General features: G+C 38.2%; 1 protein-coding gene across 1 annotated transcript in view; it reads right to left on the bottom strand.

Annotated features, from left to right (window-relative positions):
- Positions 1-3144: 3144 nt before the first annotated feature.
- Positions 3145-15907, bottom strand: part of LOC140246754 (uncharacterized) — a 239921-nt gene continuing 227158 nt past the window's right edge. Inside the window, exon 7 of the mRNA XM_072326092.1 lies at positions 3145-3336. Coding sequence (XP_072182193.1) covers positions 3145-3336 — 192 coding nt within the window. The remainder of the gene's footprint in view (positions 3337-15907) is intronic.

Genomic DNA, 15907 nt, shown 5'->3' with positions numbered 1-15907 from the left:
CACATAGGTAAAATGTGGGTAAGCTGGATTGGAGTTGTGCAAGGTCTACTTGTGTACTTTCGGGTCATCCTTCAAGAGGCCCTTTTGTGTTAGCCAAGGGCAGACATGGGAAAACTGACATAGTTTTCGCAAGGGCTTGCCACTTGGGTTTCGCATGGGCACAGATGGCCACGCAAGGGTCATGACTTTTTTTTTTTTTTTTTTTATGGCTAGTCTTAATTTTTGTCAGAGAGTTTATCATTAATATAAAAAAAGGTGTTGGATCACAGGATCAAGGGCCTAACGACAAGTTGAAAAAGCATAATTGTATCATTTTATATCATTATTCTCAGAAACGGTATAAATTGTTTTTATAATGTTTTTTTTTTTGCGTTTTGGTGTTGGTTATTTGTGAGATCGAATTTTGGTGTAAAATGTGAGATAATGTAACACAGAGTGTTGGTTATAGAAACATAGTATGTATTTGTTTGTTAGATATACATATTGTACGTGAGAGTATGTGTAATAGTTGGATGAGAGTTAGAAGAGAGAGAGAGAGAAATAGAGAGTGAGGGGGGGGGGAGAAAGAGGGGGAGAGATGTGCAATTATCAGATGCTATTTTCGTATATACAATGCACATACCGAGTAATGCGAATATATGTGACCCGCTACAACAAAATGATCCTAAAGTCGGGCGAGGTCGACTATTTGAAAATTGCATGACACAATTCCCTAATCTTTCTGCTTTAAATTGATATATAACACGTCTTATAAAAATAATCGGCTGCGAAGATATCGATGTTTAAAAGAGAGCATGTCAAGACATCTGGGAAATCACTGTTTCGAGAAAAGCGCCCTAAAAGTTCTCCTTGCGACGCAATCACAATCAAGAGACACGCAAGTCAGTATTCACCTCTGGACAATAGAAGTTAAGCCCTAGCAACCCCCGAAATGCTCATTCAAACGCACCGTCGGCGGTCTCCTCACCGACCAATCAGTGACCAGGATGTCAGGAGAAGCGGCTAGGCATAGCGCCACCCGCCCGCACGCACCAGTCGACTGGGCAGTGTGCGAGCTTCACGCTTCGGTTAGCGGCAAGCAGCAAACTGACCAATGAGATCACTCTGGTCGTTGTTAGGGGCGGAGCCTATGTGTGGCGCTCAATCCAAATGTTCGAACCAGTTTCTGCTTCGTTGAAACGCCAAAAAAAAAAAAAACATGGCCTAGAAAAACGCTATTTTTTGGTCTTTCCTTTCATCATTTTGCTTCAAAATTTCGACAGATGATAGAAGACATGTCAGACTCTAATAATATGTCAAATTCAGAAAATCGTAAGTTTTTACCAATTTTGATGCTCTAACTTCAAACTCGATTTTCACGGCTTCGACCGTGCGCGACTTTAGGACCATTTTGTTGTAGCGGGTCACATATTATTTATTGATTGACTGATTTGATGTAATGCGCTGTGCATAGATTGTATGTATTCTGATATGGGAGTTTATGTATACTACGAAGAGCAGATTGTGAGGATTTTTTCTTTATCAAACTGATTACCGTTATTGTGTAAAATGTGTTGATTTGAGCCGCATGATTAACTGATTATCTTTGTTTATCTGATTATCTTTGATTATCTTTGATAAACTGATTATTTTTGTTGCGTAAAATGTGTTGATTTGAGCCGTATGACAACACAACATCTGTATTAATTAATATGTATAAATGATCGGCATATATGATTAACATAAACTCATTTTTTTTTTATAATTGTTGAGAACAGTAATATATTGTATCTGTGATATCTGATTTTGTTTTGTATTATAGGTTAATCTAACTATGCAATGGTTCTGATGAATAAGATTGACCCTTTGTTATTTTTTTTTCATCGCTACATTGTATTATGTATTTTTAATGTATACATGGCCATTTGTTAACAATGTCTGTAATTCAGCCTCCAGGCTGCGAAAGATATTGATTAATAAAACACCCTTTCAATTCAATTCAATTCATTTCAAAAATTCAATTAACCTTCATTGTTGTTATGTGCGTATGTGTATTTGAGTGTGAGTGTGTGCTTGTGTGCTGTTCCGTTTGTGCCTGTGCGTGTGGGTAAGTGAGCAAACAATTGTTTGCTAACTTAATCCATATCCCACAAACCCAAGTCGTTCATCAAACGTGAAAATTCAATACCAGTTAATAGGCCTATACTGTGATATCATTTTAGTAACCGTGTGCTCACGCATTACAACTTTTTTTCCCATTTTATGAAAATGTGTGATGCATATTTATCAGCTTGAGGAATAGGATGCAGTAGGTATAGCTGATAGGACATTAGGAACAAGTTTATGATATGATTGGGGAATATTAATCCCAAATGGTGCCTGTTCAGCTGTCATAACTAATCAATATGTGCATTTTCATTTTTTTTTTTTCAGCTGAAAATCTTTGCTCATAATTGGCTCTTTTGCAATTATGGCAACAGTACTGCCATTGAATTTGTTGTAACCTTACCTTACTTTTTTTTTCAGTTGTAATTTGACCGTGCATTACCGAAAAAAGAAAAGAAGAAGAAGCGCACGCATTAATTTTGTGTTAAGACCGAAAGAGCTGACATGGCTCAACTCAAGCAATCTTGAGGTTTTCATATTTTCTGAAAAAAAAAAAGTAAGTCTTCTTCTACATTATACAATAGTTTGGGATCATAAAACAGACGGGAACTTGTATTTTTAGCAATTTTTCTTGAACACTTTTTGTTGAAATAGTCTGATACAAAAAGGTGTTTCTCATAGAGTCCTGTTATTATTTCGTAAGAACACTGTGCGTACTTTTTACTTTAAACTTCAATAACTCCACATTTTTTCTATTTGATTTATGTTACACTCTGAGAGCTGACTAGCTCAACAATCCTTCCAATCAGCTATAGCATGAACAATTGAATCGACGACAAGAGAGAACTGTTATCCGCAATGGAAAGTGGTAATACATAAATAATTTGTTTACCCCAACGGGTTTTATCAGACTATCAACACGTGGCTGTAAAACTCGCCAATTAAAAGGAGAAAAACAAAAAGAATGATTCAGCAAGATAATCATATTTGGTACAAAAAATAATTCAGAGTCAAAGCTAACAATCACATTCGGGACAAAAAGATCGTTCATAGTCAAATTCAACATACCCGACATGAAGAGGATAAGTCGAGGGCTGTTGAGTAGAAGGTATGGTTCAAACAGAGCCAATGCAGACGGAACCTCGAAATATTAGGCATAGTACACACCCAACGGGCCAAATTTTCTCCCAACCACGATTGATCATGAAAATTGTCGTTCCTGCTCTCAACATGCAAATCTAGGTCCCGGATCTGTAAGGGGAAAAATAAATTAATTCATGCATTCCTTCCTCCCTTCATTCATTCATTTATTTCCATATCAAAGCACAACATTTACAAACAATCAGAACATAACTGACTAGATACAATTTTTATACATGTTGAATTCAGGAATCATGATTATAAAGCACAGATGTTGAAAATGATCCAGTGCAAACAGTCTGTCACAATTAAGCTGGAAATTGCCATTTATTCTATTTCCCAGCCTTGTTTGATTCTTCCCAGCTAAAGGTGTCCAAATTTGTTTTATTTTGTTTTCGCGGGTAAAAGCTGACACAGGTTTACCGTATGTTTATGTGGCAATCACCTGGAATTTATCCCCTTCTCAGCTATCCTTTCATGGTACGTGTAACCATGGTAATGTATGCAAATCAGATGTTTGCATAAGAGTAGGCCTACCGTAATTTTGTATTAAGATTGTTGTGAGTACGTTTAGTAGGCAAGAGGGTTAACATGTACTGCCAGCGGTAGCTTTTCTGTACCACGCCCAAAGTGTTACGTTGGGCAAGGAATGATAGCCGTCCACTCTACACGTTTAGAGATCTCGTTCTTTGCTTTCGTCTCGTTAAGTTGTCATTGTGTTTGGTTCTTTATCTTAAGCAGCCTTCATATTATTTTTCGCTGTATGTTATTATACAAATGATGCACAGGATAGAGTGTGTTAGTGAAGGTGCGGCGCGCTCGAGAGTATTGACAATGATGCTACATGCACGAGGCGCAGCCGAGTGCATGTTTGCAACCGTTGTCAATACTCGAGAGTGCGCCGCACCTTCACTAACGCCACGAAATAATCCTGTGCATCAATTGTTTTATAAAATGGGTCGAAAACTAACAGCATTATTCACGTACCTTTGTGGGTCAATACCAGTCAGCTACATGTAGCACTCGCTCAAAAGTCAAGATGTCCGAAGATGTTCGTCCCAAACATTTACGCACGTCGCACTCGGAAATCCCGCACATAAGTACTGTACGTACGTATAAGAGTATACGTACGGCACGTGTTATGCACAAGAAAGGCCGCCGGCTATTGTGGCAGCCCGCGGCCCGAACTAGAAGTTGTTTACAGGATTGACAGCGCGTATAGTAGCGCGTGACGCACTTGTAACAACTGATTGAGTGCGCACTGCTAGTGTAAACATTGTGACGTACGTCAGGCCATGGAGGTGGAAGAGAGACTCTTCTTAGTGCATACCTGAAGAAATTAACGCACGCACACGTGACTCATTTCAGTGCTTCCAATTGGCTACATTCTTGAACCCATTTTATAACCTGTTTCAACATCTGCAACCATTCCTTGTCGTCTACACTCTTAGAAAAAAGGGTTCTTTTGAGCACCATTAAATGGTTCTCAGCACTGTCACAATAGCAACACCCTTTTAGGTGCTCGTGAGAACCTTTTCTAAATGGTGCTTGTCCGCACCTTTTGCAAAAGGTGCCCATTAGAACCTTTTTCCCGATGAAATGGTGCTCGTGAGTACCATTTAAAAGGTGCCCATGGGCACCTTTTTGACTAAAGATGGGCACCTTTTTGACTCTTTTCAAAAGGTGCTCATGGGAACCATTTCATTGGAAAAGGTTCTAATGGGCACCAATGTTAAAAGGTGCTGACAGGCACCACTTAAAAAAGGTTCTCACAGGCTCCAAAAAAAGGTGTCGCTATTGTGACAGTGCTGAGAACCATTTAATGGTGCTCAAAAGAACCTTTTTTTTTTTTTTTTTTAGAATGTGGTATGTGAATTGATGTCTGTGTATTTTTGGTGTGTTTCACATGCAGTGCTGGTAAGGTGCTTCACTGGCACCATTCTTAAAAGTACATTACCTATCTGCATTGAAAATGTGCATCACAAACTCTTTGAAATGAAATGCATTCATCTGAATTTCATCTGATCAGTCATACGTTCAAAACATGTATATTAGCAATACGTTCAAAACATGTATATTAGCAATACATCAGCATATAATACATTATCATTGACACTAGAAAAAAAAAAGAGCAAGGATAACACACCCATGCACACACACTTTCACAAGCATGAATACATGTACATGACATTCACCAATATTTTTTTCATGAAACATTACTCAATAACTGAAAACCATAGAAATTTCCTCTTTCACAAATTCGCAGAAATGTATTTATTCACCTTCACTTTTAAAATCTAAAGTTGAGGTTTGTATTTGTCATGTTATAATCTGTCAAATATTCTTAACAAAATATTTTCATTTGTTCACAAATTTTTTCCACAATATTTGTCATTTGTGTACCGAGCAGTTCTTGAAACACCATCACACATCTCTGTACAGATGATATGAAATAGCAAGAGGTGCATCAGGCTTTTGAAATACATAACAAAATTTCTAATTCTCTATGAAATAATTCCTGCATGGATGAGATACAGTAATTGTGTAAGTCTTAAGATAGGCAGAAGTCAAGAACATTACCTGCTTAAGTAGTGTGAGGAACTTTTTCCACATATTTGCTAGTTTGTTCGGTGTTGTTGTCGTTTTTTTTTTCTTCTTTTAACGCATATTTGTCCTAAAAGCAAGTACAAAGGGCAGGAAAACAATTCCATTAAACAGGACCTTTGGTATTGTCACAGAAAACATATATTACATTGCTGGTATGATACTTGGGATAGGATAAGCTTTACACTTCTTCGCTTCACTTCACTTCACATTCATAACGTCGAGTACTTGAATTGACTTATCTTTGTTTGTATACGAGTGACCTTTTTGTTCTTGTTGTTCTGCAATTTGAAAGCACCATAGACATCTATACAACTGCAAATACAAGTAGAGTATCAATTCAGGTTAATCATGACTTCTGACAATTTACAGCATGTCCTACGAAAACACACCAAAAAAAAAGAAAAGAAAAGAAAAGAACACGTTGTTTTATAATGAGAAGGATAATAAGAATCAAAAGGGGAAAAGAGCTAAGATACCACACCCACACAGGATTCACAAGCATGACTGAACAAAACTCCTCAACCATGATCTGAAATATATAACATTGGGAATCAATAAAAATTTAAAGAGTTTGATAGCAAAAACCGATAAGTCCATTTTGGAAGATTTTGAAGTACGGTCTCTGTCATAAAGTACAAAATAATACCTTTTAAACTATATATTGGTTACTACATATAAAGGTACATTTTTTAAGTTATGGTCAAAAGAAGCAAACATTTTCTTATTGTTCTCTTTATATTTCTTGACCTTTAATCGCAAATATCTCCATTTGGCAAATATGGACTTATCGGTTTTTGCGAACAAACTCTTCATTCACACTTTTTTTTTTTTTTAAGCAGAGCAACAAATTCATTAGAGTAAACTATATACAATGCAGGCCTAAAGCTGAGGTTAGAATTTGCTGTCCTATAACCTGCCTATGACAATAATATGTTGTTAGCATTTGTCATTTTGTTCACCAAATTTGCCAACAGTCTTTTAAACACCACCACCACATACAGTACATTTTGTATTTCTGCAACAGCAATATAAACTGGTGACAAGAGGTGCATCAGTGCTTTGAAATAAATTACATAATCTTCAATTCTCTACACAATATGTAATTCCTGCGTGGGTATAAATGCAATAAGTTTTACCAGTCTAGGTGCAAACTTTAAAAGTGTGCAGAAATCGACCACACAATGACTGGAGAAGTATAAAGAGTATTTTCTGTTTGTGCTTTTAAAGTTTAGAACTATGAATGACTCCACTTCTCAGATTGGCATCTGGTCTGATCTCATTACGTCTACCCCCCCCCCCCAATACAGTTGATTCAAAGCTGTTAAATGCAAATTATAGTGAAACATTATCACTGGTACATTGTACATTGCAAATACATGTACTGTATTAGGATCATAACAAAACATATGTGACCCTCCATCACACAAACCAACAAAAAGTCGCTTGACATGAATATTTGGTTGACGGCAGATTCTGAAAGAGCAGCTATAAAATACACTATAAGTCAATGCAAACGGACTTACCTACCCCATCTACATATTTCTCAAAGGTTTTCTCTGGCAGCATCAGTGTTTTTTCTTTGACTCAGCTCATTCTAGGCTAGCGTAGGTTTCTGAATGTCGATGCTGTCAACGGGCTATCGGGCTAAAATTGTCATTCTGATTTATGTATTCTTTTGGTCACCCAGCTCATTCTTGACCAGCCCATCGCTTCTGTTTGATGCTGCCAACGGGCTATCACAGGCTGTCATTCTGATCGATGTATCGTCTTAACCACACAGCTCATTCTTGACTAGTCCAGGGTTCTGGCTGATGCTGCAAATGGGCTATTATTCTGATCGATGAATTCTTGTGGCCGCCCACCTCATTCTTGGCTAGTGTTAAGCCTACGGTTCTGGCCGATGTTGTCAACGGTCTGTCACGGGCTGTCTCTCTGATCAATGTAGAGTCTACCTTTTTCCCTAACCGCACCAGCGACCCGAACACGTACGTACAGCTTCATTGTCCCGGCCAGACTTACTTGTTCCCTGGTTTCTGTGCATGTTGGTGTGTCCACTTCCCTGATATATGAATTGAAAGATACAATAGACCTACACCGCGTTAATAAAACAATGTCATTGCTATAATTCGATAAACAGAACACGGCATTACATGACGTGACTCGTCACTTAGAACAAGCCTGAAAACATACTGAAGAGATTTTGACCTAACAGTTAGGCCTACTGTGCTGTAGACAGACCTCTATTGGCTCTAACGTTAACACTGACAGTTATAACATAAGTGCGACTATAGAACAAATTTCCTTATTGCATGTAGACGGTATAGACCTTACCCCGGGGCGCTCCTTGTACACAGTTATCTTTGCGTTCGGCGTTTGGGCTATGTTTCGGAGTCAGTAGACTCTATTTTTAATAGGCATAGAAATGTCTAAACGTTACATGCATACCTAGCTAGGTAACTTAGCCCTGCCCAGTCGCTGTAAAAACGTGACAGCCATGCTCCGGCCCCGCACGGCGTCTGTTCGGGCTAGCCCATGAGCCATTGCTACCGGTATGCTAGCCCGACCAGACGCTGTTAATACGCTACGCGAATACAGCGTCTGACCAACGAGCGGGCACCTACAAAGTGGGGAACCACAACACAACTACAAAACTTATGAAAATTCATACGTTCTTTATAAACAATGTACACGTTACCAAACGTTACTCACCTTAAGTGCATGCTTGTATTACAGAAGGTTCGTAAGTCCATTGAGAGCCCTCGTGATAAGTCCGTGGAACCAAAAAATGATACTTTCTGGCGGATTCCCTAACACCGTCAGGGTTCATCGTTGCAGAATTCAAAATGGCGCCTTGATCTCTGCGGAAATCTTTTGCGTGCGTGCGATGCGCTGCTTGAGTGTTGGTGTAGCAGCACGGTCGACAGCGCGACCTTTTGAAAGGGCATTCAGATCATGTGACCTCCCGGATATTGGAAATGGCCTGGCGTGATAGACGATGTACCGTTCGTGAACCGTTCACACATGCTGCATATAACTATCATTTTAGGTAAGTTATTAAATCTAAATTTCAATATTCATAGCATAGATATGAAGTCTCATTATCATTTTGTTCGTCAGATGAGTTTGAAGTGACAAAAAATGATCTAAAGTATCAAAATTCAATCCGATCGCATGCGATCGTTGGACCCTCTTCGTGTTTGGAGCTTCGTTGGTACAGCCCTGTCGCGCTACGTATGTACAGCGGCGACTGGGCTGTGTATAGTTACCGGTATGCCAAATTTCTAATTGGGATAAGTGTCAGGCCTAACATGTTATTGTTACTAAATAGATCTGGATCTACTGTACCTGGTAAACATTACACAAGATAGCAGCTTCGATCAAATTAGATCTAACATTAACATGTTAGGATCTAGCTAGCTAACCGTTACGGTTAATCACTGACTGAAAACGAATCTAACAGTAACACGTAACATTCTAACTTGATTTTGTACCAACGAATGTCATCTAAAAATGAGATAAAACCACATTAAAACTAAAAATCTTACCTCTTCTCCTAAATTGTGATGACTGTCATGGCGAAAATGGAATTGACAGTGACACGTTTCCAGTCCAATTTGTCAAAATTAATGTCTAACGTTACCGGGTGCCGCTCGTTTAATGGGTGTGATGTGTTTATGTGTGTGTCTACACTATAGCCGTCTGCTGCTGCATGCATGGGTATAGTATTGCATTGGCACTGCCGCTGTGCGGTGGTACATGGTGATGGTAGGTTTGCATAGGCGCAGGCAGGCAGCACATGCACAGGGCTAGTGTGCCGCCGCGGTTACATAGTCCTACATTGCAGAACTAGTATGTGTACGTTTACGCGTACGCATATCTGATCGAGCGCTAAAATTGGATGGTGGCAGCTGTCAGTTGGCACGCAGCCAAGAGAAGTCATTAGTCTACGATAAAAAATACAATATGTACTTTTTATTATCACAGCAGTAGAAACACATACAATATTTTTGTACCAATACCACAGTTTTGGTGATTCTTACATCTGGCATTGGAATATACAGCAAGGGGAAAAATGAAAGTGGACCTAAAGATATTGTTTGTCCTGCAGGAGTACCACGAATAACACTCGGGGACTGGATCGCATACTAGCAAATGGTGACGAACGGAACCATTTCGATTGGGAACCATTTATAGGTGCTCATCGGAACCATTTTGCGAGAACCATCTGATGAGAACCATTTTGGAGCCGACGAGAACCATTTGAGAACCTTTTTTTTTTTTCTTAGAGTGTACGCACTAAGAAATCAGGGTTCAATTTTGGGTTCAGTTTGACCCAATACACCCTTGCGTGGACTATGGTTGAATATTTAACTTCTGTGGGTGCTATTTACTCCAAATGGGGTTCACTTTTGAGAAAGGTTAAATTTTTGAACCTTCAAATAAAAGAGTTAGTCTGCTACAAAAACCTAGAGCACAGTGTTGCGTTCAAACATGTTATGATTTGTAATGCAGTATCAGTAGTGATTTGAATTGTGGATGATGTTCATCTTTAGAATTGCAAATTAATCAATATAAAATGTTTGTTGATGTTTAATAAAATGAAATATTTTTTTTTTGTTCGGCCAGTTTCATAAGCAGTACGTGGGCAAAGACTAACACGACAATCACGTAAATTGACCAATCACATCAGAGAAGACGATCGACGCTCCGATTTTTGAAAGCACATCGCATACAGCGAGCTAGCTATGTGTATACGTGTCACAAAGCAAAACTTCGCGACAGTTCACTTCCATTTCGTTCTAGAACTCCCGATTGCAATGAAGCGGGGCTTTTTCGTTGCAAGACTTGCCGATTTATACAAGATTAAGGTGAGTAAATGGGTAATCATGTAGAAATGCACACCTACTGTTCGCTTCGCTGTTTGTCAATCAAGTTTTTTTTGCAGCTATTGGAGATGCTAAATTGAACCATATCAGAGAGTTTTCATGGAATTACAAAGCTGAAAAGGGAAGAAAAGTGAGCAATCGGAATTGAAAAGTACGTCGGTTGCGAACATAGACTCCGACGTAGTAAGTAGTGCATCGATTTCGCAGAGAACGATGTCAACAATCATAATCGATTCTGGTAGTCTCTAATTAGCCGCTTACTAACAATATCGAACACGACTCGTGCAATACGTGTAGGCCCTACTTTCTTTTTCATATTTTTTTTCTCATTGTTTTCATTGCCACTATCATGATATTCACTATTCAAATTATTGATATGATTATTCATACCAGGATTTAGACATCCTTTCTTTAAAAATTGTGGCAAGTATTGATTTTATCATGACAAAAGTTGATAATTGAATTTGAATAGTGTTGAAGGGAATATAATGAGGTTGAAGGAAAAGTGGAAGAAAAAGGTAAGGCTTTTAGAAGGAGGGAGAGAGAGAAAGAGAGAGAAAAGAAGATGAGAAGGAAGTTGAATTCAAAGGGGATTTGTTTCTAGTAATGTACATGTAGACCTAATGATAATAAATTAATGAGAATAGTGTTAGAAAACGTGTACAATCATGTATTGATATAGTGGACTTCTTATAAAGTGCTCATTCTACCTAAAAAGATACTCATCTATGGCACTGTGGAAACAGAATATTGAAATTGACATGGTAATATATTTTTAATTGATAAGTTCGATTTATTTGCTTTTGTGATAGTATTTATTTTTCCATTTCATTTTTTTAATTATGGATACAAGAAATACAACCCATATTTGCTTTCGTTTTGTAGTAAAGGTCCATTCTATTGTGGAAAATTAACGATGGATAATTTTCTTTTTTTCATATATCTTTTACTGTTTTGTACACATGTCATCCTTCCATCATTAATTTTGGTCAGCAAAAAAAAAAAAAAAATGTTGACATATATACAGTCACACACAGTAGAAAGTGAACTAAAATGATAAAAAACAGACGCATCAAGATCACTTTCTTTCTTCCACTTTTTTACTGTCGAGTCGACGTGATTATTGTGGTTAAACACCAAACAAGCGGCTTGTATCATAGACTACAACGATCGATTATCATCGTTATATCGCTCTTCTACATAACCGATCATTCATCATGCTACGCTGACGCAGCCGTCGATCGGCGTACTTTTTAGTCAAAATTAGCTTCTTTTCTTCTGTAATCGGCTATGAAATTTCATAAAACTGTCAGATATGGTCCATCTTGACATTTCTGAAAGCCACAAGAAGTTTTCATTGACAAATTAAGGAAGAAAATGGTAGATGTGCACGGTAGATGTGCAATGGAATCCTATACCGGTAATAAAGTTTCAGTGTATATAGTGGCCGACTAGCCAGACTAAAAGGTTTAGCTGTGTGGCAAGGGTGTGAAGCTGATGATACCGGTACTGATTATTGAAAAACAAAGGAGACAAAACAAAGTCATATCCTTTGCGGCTTCTATGGAGGTAACGTCTTAAGCTTCTCTGCAAAGAAAAATGTCGGCACTTCATGGAAACTACGACCTAAATATGTGATAAGTAAATATTCTGCCTGGGAAGAACAAATGTGAACTCACGAAGAACTTAGTGTTGGAAATAACGTGAAGCTTCAGACCTTTTTGTGAAGGACGGCAACATGAATGAATGTGCCATCGTCTACTGAGGAGTCCTGCTAGTCCCACATGCACTTCCAACGGTTCAAAGAAAGCAGTGACTTTGTGAGTATAATATAGTACATGTGAGACTATGACATTGGTGTTACGACTTCATTGCAACATCAGCCTTCTGCTCCTATTTCTAAGACTGTCATAATTTGCAACCTCATACCGGAATTTATGGTATGCGCTCATACTTTATTTGCAACTTTGCTGTACCCCAAGTATCTGGTCACTTTGGAAACTGATGCTCCTTTTGTGTGATGCCGACCCCGGAAGACAAGTTTCCTGAATAATATTACACGTTCAGCAGTTGTTTCAGTATTTGGTGCGTGATCAATTTGAAAATTCAATTTCAATTGTGACCCGCTACAACAAAATGATCCTAAAATCAGGTGAGGTCGATTATTTGAAAATTGCATGACACAATTCCCTAATCTTTCTGCTTTAAATTGATATATAACATGTCTTACAAAAATAATCGGCTGCGGAAATATCGATGTTTAAAAGAGCGCATGTCAAGACGTCTGGGAAATCACTGTTTCGAGAAAAGCGCCCTAAAAGTTCTGCTTGCGACGCAATCACAATCAAGAGACACGCAAGTCAGTATTCACCTCCGGACAATAGAAGTTAAGCCCCAGCAACCCCCGAAATGCTCATTCAAACACATCGTCGGCGGTCTCCTCACCGACCAATCAGTGACCAGGATGTCAGCAGAAGCGGCTCGGCATAGCGCAACCCGCCCGCACGCACCAGTCGACTGGGCAGTGTGCGAGCTTCACGCTTCGGTTAGCGGCAAGCAGCAAACTGACCAATGAGATCACTCTGGTCGTTGTTAGGGGCGGAGCCTATGTGTGGCGCTCAATCCAAATGTTCAAACCAGTTTCTGCTTCGTTGAAACGCCAAAAAAACATGGCCCAGAGAAACGCTATTTTTTGGTCTTTCCTTTCATCATTTTCCTTCAAAATTTCGACAGATGATAGAAGACATGTCAGACTCTAATAATATGTCAAATTCAGAAAATCGTAAGTTTGGACCAATTTTGATGCTCTAACTTCAAACTCGATTTTCACGGCTTCGACGGTGCGCGACTTTAGGACCATTTTGTTGTATCGGGTCACATATATGAAAAGATGAATTATGCTTTGAAGATTATTTCAAAGTAATTGAACGTTAATAAGTTGGTTTTAAATGTTACAAAGTGTGAAAATATGTTAATTGGTAGTAAACAAAGATTGAAGAAATGGAACAATATAAATGCTGATTCTTGTGTGTATATAAATGACACACCTATTAAGAAAGTAAACGTTTGTAAATATTTGGGAGTTTATATTGATGAGAACTTATCATGGAATAGACATATTGAATATCTGAAATAAAAAATAGTGAAAATTCTGTATCTATTAAAAAGAATACGATATTTCATTACTCAGAAAACAGCTGCATTATTTTACAAATCTGTTATTCAAGCTCATTTTCATTATTGTTCTGTGGTGTGGGGAAACACCAACAAAGCAAATTTAGATAAGTTGCAATCTCTGCAAAACCGATCTTTGAGGGCTGTGTTGAAGGTGAACCAGTTATTCCCAAGTAGATCATTGTATTCCTCATTAGAATTAGATCGATTGCAAATTCGCAGATCAAAGCATTTAGCTCAAGTCATGTATCGATGTGTTCATCATACTGCCCCTCCGTATCTGAATGAACTCTTTACATTACGTCAATCACATTATGCTGCAAGGTCGGGCGACATGCAGTTGAACATTACACGCCCTAAAACAGATTATGGTAAAAGATGTTTTGTATATAAAGGTGCTATTTTATGGAATGATGTAGTTCGACATAATTATTTCTTCTGATATTTCCCTTGATACATTAAAAAAACAACTACATGAATATATAAAATAATTATGAATATAGGATGCGTAACCGGATGGAGTTTAAACCATTTTTTTTCACTCAATTCACAGTCAAAATATCTCAGCAATACCGATTCTCTTCTGTATTTGAAATTCAGTGTCACATGCCCTTATTTTTTGTTTTTTTTATGTCGTAATCTAAGGCCTTGTAGATATATTTTTCCTTTTTCTTCTTTTGTGTCTGAAACAAGCTATCATGTTGCTTATACCTTGTTTCTTGTTCTTTGCATATTATGTGATGTATATCCTTGACATATTGTATGTATAATGTTTGTAGTTTTAACATGTATGTGTTGACCTCTCTGAAAACAAGCCTTTGGCTGACAAGGGTGTTCCATCCCATGAGTGGAAGATAAAAATTGAATTGAATTGAAATTGAATTGAATTGAATTGAAATTGAATTGAATTGAATTGAGATATTTCAAGCAGATCTTTATATCTATGAACCTGGTGAACAACAGTAATTATTATTCTGATTTCGAAGTGAAAATACAAGTTGCCAGCAGCGTTGTCATGTAGCAGACTAGTATTAAGTGTGAGCAATCTATATAATAACCTATTGACATCGCCATGCGCAGTGCAGACATCATTGATCTACATATTAACCTGGTAGGTGGTGGAAATTTGAGGTTACAACTGGTACGTTACTCAGACCCTTATGCTTTGTATTGCATTGACGGCACTGTTACCTGCAGACTTGTTATAGGGCCTACTGCACATGAACAGTTCAATATAAATTCAAATTTCTGTATTATCATTGCAAGTTTCTTTCTTTTTCCCCTTTCTTTCTTTCTTTCTTCAGGTCAAAGGTGTTTGAAGACATCCTTGTCCTTACAGCAAAGTAAGGATGTTGTTTGTTTCATTATGGACTATGCTGCGCAGAACTGGATCCTACTTCCTGGGAGTATTCTCCGTGTGAAACCTAATGTTAAAGCTTCTTCCTACGTGTGACACCAAGGCAAAGGTGAATCGAGTTTTCTCTGCAGGCCAGGAAAATGCAAATTTGCTCCCTTTGATATAAAAACTGTTTTCTTATGAACGTTGCCAATGCAGCATAATTATCTCTAAGAGTTGGAAAGATCGAATGGTTAATCCTGTAAGATTAATTGCAGTATGCCATGCAGAGTCTTCGTATCAATGTTGGCGGAAGGTTTTCAATAGTGTGTGTGTGGGGGGGGGGGGCACTTCCTAGTTTCATGAGCTAACAAGCAAAAAAAAAAAATAATAAGGCCTTGAATGCAACTTCTGGTACCAGTTACAGGTTTCAGCTTACAAGCAAAACAAACAAACAAACAAATAAAACAAGACAAAAAAATATTCAGCGCAGAAACATATCCTTATGGCGCTCACACTTCGAAGTTTTTATCTACATGTATTTCTTTCTAGTGCCACTTACACACTTTCGGGTAAAGAAAGTTGGGGGAGGGGATGGGGACCCAAAGTGGGGACACCTTATGTTTTCCTTTGTATGGTGCCGAAAAAGTAGGGGCCCGAGCCCCCCTGTTTCCTGTGG

This window comes from Diadema setosum, chromosome 3, assembly GCF_964275005.1.
Source record: "Diadema setosum chromosome 3, eeDiaSeto1, whole genome shotgun sequence".
Taxonomy (NCBI): Eukaryota; Metazoa; Echinodermata; class Echinoidea; order Diadematoida; family Diadematidae; genus Diadema; species Diadema setosum.
This window is presented reverse-complemented; position numbering and strand designations above follow the sequence as displayed.